The following is a 10484-nucleotide window of genomic DNA, read 5'->3' as shown; positions in this document are numbered from 1 at the left end:
GGAGTTGACAATCAAGATAAGCCAGGAAACAGAAGTGAATATGTGATTTCCCTTGATTAATTCAGATCACCAACCCCATATTAAACATATTCCCCTGGGGCTGCAAGAGTGGGCAGCTGTGACTGTTGAACAACAGCCAGTGATTCTTGGTTGATCTCATTTCTTTCTGAAATAGATGTCACTTTAATAAAATCATGCATTTCCATTTTGTTTAGTATTTGTAATAGTTGTGGCAAACTTTAAGTCATATCATCTCTGCATTGAAAAGGAACCTAGTTTAATTTGCCCTCTTAGAGATCCTTCTACCCTCTGCTTTGTTTCTTTTTAAAAGTGTCTTATTGACTGTGATGGTTTTTATTCCATCACCATCATTTCCTACTGCATCCCCACATCGATCAGTTCTGAAAATGTTTACCTCATTCCAGATATATCATCTATCACCTGTCTGCTGGTGTGTGGCAATATCAGTCTATTGTCACATCCTGTGACATACTCTTTCCAATGTACCATGCTTATGTAGGAGTTCAGTTCAAATGGCCTCAATTTTCTCAGTAAAGGAAGAGGGGATGTTATTTGCTGGGGTTGGGATGCTGTTAAGGTTGTTTTGTTGGATGGTGAGTTCTAAAGGAACACCACTCCTGGGAGTGACAGTAGGGTGCAGATGATGAAGGTCACAGGAATAATAAACAATAGCTGATTGAGAGGCCAAGATGTTTGAAGGAATATTAGTTGTGAATGATAGTATCAGTTAGGATGGAGGCAGGGATTGGGGGTAATGAGGAAAACTGTGGGCCAAGTACAGAGATATTTCTTGAGAGAGGAAGAATGACTTTGGAAAGTGGTAGATGAAAGAAACAGAAACCCAGATGGGGTCAGAGAGATGAATGGAAAGGAACTCGAAAGAAGCTTCTAGGTATCAGTGGCAGAGAGAAGGCCTGCAATTGATAGTGGGAAGCGAGGAGTGTGTTGACTCCTTATCTTGACCTAATGTGTTACGGGACATGAGGGAAGCAGTGATCAGTCCTATAAAAGTTGACCAGTGATGAGATATTTTCTGGGGAAAGTTTCCCTGTTAGACATCCTATAGGGACAGGGAGCTGGGAAAAGGGCTTTTTGCTTTGCAGAGGGCAAATCTAAACAACAAAGGTTGTTTAGAAGGATTAGGAATGTGTTAAACATGAAACTGTAAATACCAATTGATTTGAATTTAGTTGTTCATCCTTCATTTCTTCCTTTCTTTTTGTCTTTTTGGAGCGGGGAAGGCAAGGCAATTGGGGTTGCGTTGCCCAAGGTCACACAGCTAGTAAGTGTTAAGTGTCTGAGGTCAGATTTGAACTCAGGTCCTCCTGACTCTAGGGCCAGTGCTGCCCCCATCCTTCATTTCTGAAGTGGACCAATGACATCATGGAGTGATGTCTTGATTCAACTGTGAACTGGATTTAAGTGAGGCAGAATTGCACAGAATAGTCAGCCTTACTCTCTCTTCCTGATTCATCAAAGTCCAACGGCAGGACAAAAGTCAAGGTGCCTGCAGTGGGTGACCTTGGTGTCTTTGTTGCCTTACCAAACTCCAAGAGCTCCACAGAGCCTGCTTTAGCTACCTTCATGGTCATTGGAACAAATTGTTCTTGTCCACTCATTTCCCTGGGGGAAGTCTTCACTTGCTTGGGGTAGACATCCCCTTAACTGACCAATGGGTTTGAAGTCTGTCAGTTGCCCTCAATTTGGTTTACCAGAGTGTGGCCTCTGAGCATACCAAGCTTCTTGGAGCCACAGGTGAGAGTTGAATGCCAGGTAGACACGAAGAGTAGGTGAGCAGACCTGAAAAGGGCTCAGCAAGCCCTCAGACCTTAGTCCTCCTTGAACTCATGACCAAGGACGTTGTATTTTATCCTATAGGCAATAGGGAGTTAGTCAGTCAAACAACAGAATCATAATTTTGTCAACTGTTTTAATGGTTGGAAAGGAGAGCCAGGGTGGGTGTTCTAGAGCCAGCTTAAATTTAGAAGTATGTCCTGTATACATCCCCCATTTCCCCTCCCTCCCCAGCTAGTTGTTAAATATTTGCCAGCTTATTCTGAGAGACTAAAGTCAAAGAGGATATTAGGAGGCTATTCTAGTAGTCTATACAAAAGGTGATAAGAGCCTGAATTACAGTAATGGTAGAATGAGGGGATGTAGCAGCAAGCACCCCAAGCACGTCCTCAGGGTTTGCTGCCCATACAGGTTCTTGGATCTGCTTTGTTAAAGGAAAGCAACTCAAAATGGGTTAACAAGATTACTTTAATCAGTCAGACATATATCGTTTACTTTGTTCAGGAGAAAAGGTCAGCACCCCGAACTTCAAAGTATACAGGCAGAATTATCAAGACAGAAACAGATCAAGTAGATAGATTTCCAAACTGTCCAACCATTACATCCATACCAAATCAACATCTGGGTTTCCACATCTGGGTTTTTCAAAGCCAGGGGGGCCCTGGACAATGGCTTCCCAGAATACAGATCAAATCACAGAACACTTCTCAAAGTGAGCCCCCAAAACAAAGCTACACATCAGGGCTTATATAGCCTTCTCCTGGCTCAGAGAATGTAACAACCTTTTGGACCCACTGACCAATCAAAAAGTATCTACTGAAAAACAAGCCTCCCACCCCAGGCTTCAGGTGCACTTTAGCCTAGGGGCAGGGAAGATCTTCCAAATTTGCATTCCCATTACAGGGGAGAGGAGAGATCCAAATAGTGTGGTAGAGACAGAATTTCAAACTTTGCAACTGATTAGACATGTGGGGTGAACAAGAAGGGAGAGACAAAGCTGATTCCAAAACTTTGAGTCTGGGTGACTAGGAATAAGAATAGTGGTACCAGCAACAGAAATAGGGAAATTGGGAGCTGCTTTTGGAAAATAATAATTTGAAACCAGCTTGAACACTACAATACTAGATCAGAGCAAGATTGCCCCTATACTGAGTTCCTAAATGTTATCTAATGCTCTTGTGTTTCAGGGGGTTAATTTCAGACGATCCCAGAGTTCCTTTCCACCAGTTTCCCCTCACTGTAGTCATCTGGTAGAGTCCCTGAAGAGGAACTGAGAGAGGTAATAGCTAACCTTGCCCTCATTCTCACTTTGGTTACAGAGGGAACAAAGTTGGATTGTCTGTGGACTCTGTACTCCTTCACTACTTTCACTATAAAGGTGGTAGATTAAAAAAAAAGTTACCTGTACTCCCTGCTCTCTTTGTTCATTAGCCCTCTATTCTTTTTATAGATGGGGGACCTGGAAAATGGAATAAAAAGGGGGTGGCCAGGTGGCTCAGAGAGTGAGAGCACCGGCTCCAGTGTTGGGATGACCTGGGGATCAAATCTGGGCTCAGATACTTAGCACCACACCCAGAAATAACTGGCGATGTAACCTTGAGCAAATCACTTAACCCTGATTGCTTTAAAAAAAAAAATGGAATAAAAAGGATTTGAGAGGATAGGGTAGTTAAAAAGGGGAAGGTCTAGGTACAGGGGTGGGAAACCTAGGACCTTGAGGCCACATGTGACCTTCTAGGTCCTCTGGTGTTGCTTTTTGACTGAGTCCAAGTTTTACAGAACAAATCCTTTTATGAAAGGGATTTGTTTTTCAAAGTTTGGATTCAGTCAAAGGGCTGTACCTGAGGACCCAGAAGGCCACATGTGGCCTCAAAGTCATAGGTCCCATTCTCCCCCTCCCCCCAGCTATGAGGAGGGCGTTTTTTTGGTGAACATAAAACATGATCTCTCCACCCTACTCCCAACCCCCATCATCCTGAAACAGAAGGACAATATGTGTGTGGTGGAGGAAATGGGAGGGAGCTTTTATTTCTTTGTATTAATTTAATATTTATTAAGCTTAATACCTCAGCATATATTCTTCTAGATGCTGGGCACTCAGCCATGAACAAAACAAAGTTCCTGTCTTCCAGGATCCAGTTGGAAAAGGAAGAAAAGACATGGAGACACAAATTACCTGTAACTCTAAGTAGAATGTCAGGTCCATTAAGAGAGATACACTAAGATATACAGCAAGATTTACAGATATATACATATATACAGATTATTATGTATTTATTATTATATAGATATTTATTATATATAGATATACAGCAAGAATTAAGGTGGGAAAATAACTTTTGGCTAGGTTATTAAGGAAGGCTTCTGAGAGGAGGTGATACCTCAGTGAGTCAAGAAACATTAAGGGCTTACTATGTGCCAGGCACTTATGCTAAACACTGGACATAATGAATATAAATAAAAAGAGACAGTGCCTGCCCTTGGGAACTTTCATTCTAATGGGTGAAGACAACACATAAAAGGAAATTGGAAAGGGGTGAGGGGTCCCCCCAGCAGATCAGATTAGAAGAGATACTCAGTGTCCAAGTGAGAGGATGTCCTAGTACAGCCAGGTGGGAAATAAGGAGCTGGCCAGGGCTTCTTCCTTAAATGGAAGTTTTGGGAAGAGCCAAATGAAGCACAAGGAGGGGCCACAGGGTACACCTAAACTGTATCTTGAAGGAAAAAAGGATTTTTATCAGGTTGGGTGGGAGAGAGCAGTGGAAAAGGAAGGAGTCTACCCTAGGCATGTTGAGAAGACTGCAAACAACAAAAACAACGCAAAAATAAAAATTGAAAACGGGGTAGGTGGAAGTGGAGATTTCAGGTAATAAGATTTTGAAACCATTCACCCCTGATGTTTTTTTTTTTTTTAAGTTCTAAGGAGATCACTTCTGAAATGATTATTTGGAGGGAATATATTGAAAAAAATAGATTAACACCATTTGGATGAATCATACAAGGAGAAATTACTATTCAGGGGTCCAGTATTTAACCTGGGTTAAAAAGTTTAAAAAATTAACATATAATCCAGGGAACTTTAACTAAAAAACACTCTAGGCTAAACTGTCATCTAGAAGAGAATGATGTCTTCTTTCTTTTGTGGTATGATTTAATGTTTCTCCAGAATCTGGCAAGTCCTGATGAAAAAGAGCTTTTCCAAAAAAGGAAATCACTTTAAATTCAGTTTTCTGCTTGGTTCACAGATTTTAAAATGCTTCTGGCTATGTAAATAAACACTGTTGAAGGGTTGTTGACAGTCCCTACTGAAAGAAGCTTATCAAAGTCTTCGAGAATTATTTCCTGGCATTTGGGGAGATCCATATTACATCCTTCAAAAATTTCCAGTTAAAAGACTAGATACAATGCCCTATTAGAAATACAGCTTGTGATTTGGAACTATGCCCAACAGGTTATAAAACTGTGTATACCCTTTGATCCAGCAATACCACTGTTAGGTCTGTATCCCAAAGACATTAAAAAAAAGGAAAAAAAGACTTATTTGTACAAAGTTATTTATAACAACTCTTTTTGTGGTAACTAAGAATTGGAAATTAAAGGAATGCCCATCAATTGGGAATGGCTAAACAAGCTGTGATATATGATTTTAATGGAATTATTGTGCTATAAGAAATGACAAGCAGAATTATTTCAGAAAAACCTGGAAAGATCTGTATGAACTGATGCAAAATGAAGTGAACAGAACCAGGAAAACATCATACATAGTAATAACAATATTGTCTGATGAAGAACTGTGAATGATTTAGCTATTCTGAGCAATACAATGATCCAAGAAAATCCCAAAGGATTGTCCCAAAGGATGCATGATGATACCTACTATCTGCCTCCAGAAAAAAGAACCATTATTGTTTGAATAGAGACTGAAGCACACTGTTTTTCACTTTCTTTCATTCTTTTTCTCTGAGTCTTCTTGTACAAAATGATTACTCTGGAAATGTTTTACAGGATTGCACATGTATAACCTATTTCTGATTGCTTACAATCTGGGGAGAAGAAGGAGGGGGTAGGGAGAGAGGGAGGGGTAGAATTTAGACCTCAAAACAAAAAAAATGTTAAAAATTGTTTTAACATATAATTGGGGGAAAATTAAAAAATGTATAAATAATAAAAGAAATATTGCTTGTGCATAGTTTTCAAAATTATTGTTAGTAAAATAAATGAACTTCTACATAAAATAATCATATGTAGTACTTAATTTTTTCAAAGCATTTTACAATCAATTCTATTAGATAACACAACCCTATGACCCTATGATGCAAATATCAGGAACTTTATTTTTAACAGTATGAGATCTGAAGGAGGGAAATTACAGCAAGATTGGAACAGAAATTTTAGGTTCTTATTCATCAATATAAACTGTGATGCATAAGAATGCTCTTTGTAAAAAAAAAAATTGAACTATGCATATCGATCATTTGTTTTACAGAACAGGAAAGCATTTATATGTTCTATAATTGGAGAGTTTGGAGTCAGACAACCTGGGCTCTCATCCCATCTCTCTAACAACTGATTTGAGTTCAAATCAGCATTCATCGTTTTTCTTCCAGTGAAAAAAATGACAATCTTTTGGGACCTGTCTTTTTATTTGAAAAAATGAGGGGATTGTATTAGATAATCTTTAAAATCCTTTCCAGCTTGAGATCTACAAGTGTATGAGTTTCCTTCTCACTTTCTTAATTGTAAAAAGTGAGAGGTAGACTTGATCTCTGATAAAATAGGAGTTCCTCCCATTTAATGACCTAGAGGGCAAGTATTGTTTCCATTTTTGTCTCTGCATCCCCAGTGCTTGGCCAGCATAAGTAATTAACACACTATTGATGATTAAGATTTGAGGTCTAACAGAATTTCTTGTAATTCTGACTTTCTTTAATTCTGAAATATCACCAAAGAATGAATTAATTGGTCTCAAAGCATTTTTCTCCCTCTCTGTTTATCCACAGAAAGTTGAAGAGCTCTTCTTTAAGTTCAGATGGGGAGCCAATAGACAGGGGAACAAAGACAATTACAGAAAAAAATTGAATTCACAGACACTTGACAAAGAAAAATTCAGTCTTCCCCATCTCCTATTCCCTAAATCCATTTACCCACCCTAAAGATAAATACTCAATTGTTCTGGGAACTCAAGTATGTTTACTGTGAATTTAATGGTTAGCTACATACCCAGATGTTACAAATGTAGAATGAATTCAAGAGATAACTGCAAGTCAGGTTAAGTAACCAAACAGAAAATGAACTAAACACCAAGATTTCCTTGTATAAGACAATGCAAAGGAATATCTAGGGGTTAATTGTCATTAACTGAAATGCAAGGCATTCCTAGTTACAAATATGAAACACCAAATTTAAAAAAAACCATGAATGTTTTAATTTTATTATAAACTTCACATCCATCAATAAACTCAACCTTTTATTTTTGTTTCCTTTTTTAAAAAATAATTCAATTTTAATTTTTATTCTTAATTCTCTCCTTATTCCCCTTCCCCTACCCATTGAGAAGGCAAGAAAAACAAACCTCCTCACAAATATGCATAACTATGCAAAACAAATCCCTGCATTAGCCTTGTCCACAAATATAAAGAAAAAGAGCAGAAAGGATGCTTCAATCTGTATTCTGAGTCCCTCGGTTTTTCTCTCTGGAAGTGGATAGATAGCACGTTTTGTCATAAATCCTTTGGCACTGTGGTTGGCCATTGTGTTGATGAGTTACAAAGTCTTGCAAAATTGATTTTCTTTACAATATTGCTATTACTGTATAAATTATTGTTCTCTCGGTTCTTCTCACTTCATTTTATGTGAATTCATGTAAGACTTTTCAGGTTTTTCTGAAACCATCCCCTTCATTATTTCTTATAGCACAATAGGATTCCAACACAAAACATATACCATAACTTGTTCCAGCATTTCCCTAGTGATCAGCATCCCCTTGGTTTCTAATTCTTTGCCAGCACAAAATGAGCTGCTATAAATATTTTTTGTAAATATGGATCATTTTCTTCTTCCTTTGAGCTCTTTGGGGGTATAGTAGCAATTAACGAGTCAAGAGTATACACAGTTTAATAGCTTTTTTCAGCTTAGATCCCAATTGCTTTCCAGAATAGTCAAATTAGTTCACAACTCTAGTTGTGCATTAGTATACTTATTTTCCCACATCCCCTCCAGCATTTATCATTTTACTATATGACATCTTAGTTAATCTGACATGTATGAAGTGGTACCTCAGAGTTGTCTGAATTTGCACATCTCTAATTATTAACAGTTTAGAGCATTTTTTCATGGGATTTTTTCCTCTGAAAATTCTGTTCACATTCTTTGGCCAATAATCAATTGGGGGAATAGTTTTTATTCTTGTAAATTTGACTCAGTTCCCTATGTGTCTTAAAAATGAGATCAAAGGAACATGTTGCAAAGTTTTTTTTCTCCTTGCTTCTCTTCTAATTTTCATGACTGGTTTTTATTTGTACAAAACCTTTTGAATTTTGTATTATCAAATTCATCAATTTTATCTCCCGTGATCTTTTGTTTGGTCATGAGCTCCTTTCCCCTTTCCATAGATCTAAACAGTAATTTTTTTTTCCCAAGTTCTACTAATCTGCTTATGATATCACCTTTATGTTTAAGTCATGTACCCATTTTGAGTATATTATATTAATAGTGTGAGATACTGGTTCATGTTTGCTAGACTACTTTCCAGTTTATCCAAACAGGTTTGTTAAATAATGAATTTTTGCCTTACTAAATAAATAACTGGGATCTTTGGGTTTATCAAGCACTAAATTGCTGTGCTCATTCATATAATATATATATATATATATATATATATTATATACAATGTGTTCCACTTTTCAATAAGCAAAAAACAAAAAGAATTTTGAACATGAAACTGTGAACTTGATCTATATCTTTTACAGCATATTATTACCTTCAATAAGGTAGTAGCCAAATCATCTTTTTTTCGTACTTTTCTTAACTTTTCTGTAAAAGAAAGTGTTTTATTGATTTTTGCCATACCTGTGGCTCGCCAGGAACACTCCTCACATACCTCTTCACCCCGAATTAAGCCTTCCTTTGACAAATACTATCTTTCTGAAGATCCTAGATTGACCTGGGTGGAGTTTAAAGGAAACAACGTTTTCAAATTTATCATATCAAATAGTAGGTAGTAACAAAGTCGCCCAGTTTGTGCCCCTTCTGAACTTAAAAAAAATATATTCATTAAAACCATTATTTTTCTGCATATCTATTATTATCCAGCAACTCCTTCCCTCTTCTGCCTACAAGGTCTCCTTTGAAAAATACTAGTTTTCTTAAGAACCTAGATTGGGAGGCTAGGGGAAACGTGCAATTTGTTTACTTAGAAAGGGCATTATATGTAATAAGGTAGTGATAAAAATTGCCCTATTTCTGCCTCCTTCTGAATTATTGGAAACTATTTTTTTCCTAGTTATTATTATCTTCCAGTAATTCAGTCCTCTTGCTTTTACAAGATCTCCTTTGACAAATACTAGTTTTCATAAGATCCTAGATCTGAGGTTTGGCGAAAATATTCCGATTGTTACTTTAAAAGGGCATATGTTAAATGTGAGAAGGTAGTAACAAAGTTGTCCTGTTTCGGTTTTTGTTTTATATATTCTTTTTTTTTCCGGGGGGGAGGGGCACACCCGGTAACTGACAGCCCACAGCCACACAAGTCCGCCCTTCTGAAATAGAGGTCTTCTGAACTTTCTGCCTGGAGAGGCCCGGGCCGCGGGACTGTCCGGCCCAGCCTCGTTTTGGCTGAGGCGCAACGTCTTCAGACAATACGGCGGGTGGCTGCGGCGCTATTCGCAGGTATACGGCCCGAGGATCTCGGGCCGTCAGCTGACGGGCGGTCCGCGTGAGCAGGGGAGCTCGCCGCCGTCACTCCCGACGCTGCCCACGCTCCCGTCGCTCCCGTCGCTCCCGTCGCCCCCGACGCCGCCGCCGCTGCGAAGATGGCGGCGGAAATCCACTCGCGGCCGCAGAGCAGCCGCCCGGTCCTGCTCAACAAGATCGAGGGCCACCAGGACGCCGTGACGGCGGCGCTCCTCATCCCCAAAGAGGACGGCGTGATCACGGCCAGCGAGGACAGGTCGGGGAGCACGGGACCCGGGTGGAGGAGCGCGGCGCTGCCGCCCGGGCTGCCGGCTCCCGTTAGCTCCGAGCCCCCAGCCCGGGGCCGCGCGCCCCTTCCCCTCCGGTCCGCTTCCGCCTCGGTCCTCCCCCAGGGGCCCCAAGTTCTAGTTGGGCCGAGAGCTTTCTTCCGCCCCCTGTTGCCCGTGGGCGGGTGCTCTCGCTTCTAGTCGTTGTTTCCTTCTCTACTTGCTCCGATTGTATTTTCTCCATTGGCATCCTCCCCCCCGTGCCCAAATGGTTAATTTCTTACCCAGATTCCCAGATTTATTCCGTCTCTAAGGTATTTAATAATAACAGCGCTTCCAAGGTTTGCAAAGTGCTTTACCTTATCTTATTTGTCTTGTTTGAAAAGTGCTGTGTATTGTCCTATTTGATCCTCGCCAGAATCCTAGGAGACTGATGAATCCGAAGTAGTTGCTGTTATTTATCACCGTTTTACAGGCGAAAATTTTGTGGCA

The 10484-nt window shown here is 39.6% G+C and overlaps 1 protein-coding gene across 1 annotated transcript in view; it reads left to right on the top strand.

The window, feature by feature from the left end:
• Positions 1-9722: 9722 nt before the first annotated feature.
• Positions 9723-10484, top strand: part of WDFY1 (WD repeat and FYVE domain containing 1) — a 58534-nt gene continuing 57772 nt past the window's right edge. Inside the window, exon 1 of the mRNA XM_069104533.1 lies at positions 9723-9982. Within this exon, the coding sequence (XP_068960634.1) occupies positions 9846-9982 (137 nt within the window). The 5' untranslated portion in view covers positions 9723-9845. The remainder of the gene's footprint in view (positions 9983-10484) is intronic.

This window comes from Petaurus breviceps, unplaced genomic scaffold, assembly GCF_028583685.1.
Source record: "Petaurus breviceps papuanus isolate PSGF00001 unplaced genomic scaffold, PetGlider_PUasm1.0 688, whole genome shotgun sequence".
NCBI lineage: Eukaryota > Metazoa > Chordata > Mammalia > Diprotodontia > Petauridae > Petaurus > Petaurus breviceps.
This window is presented reverse-complemented; position numbering and strand designations above follow the sequence as displayed.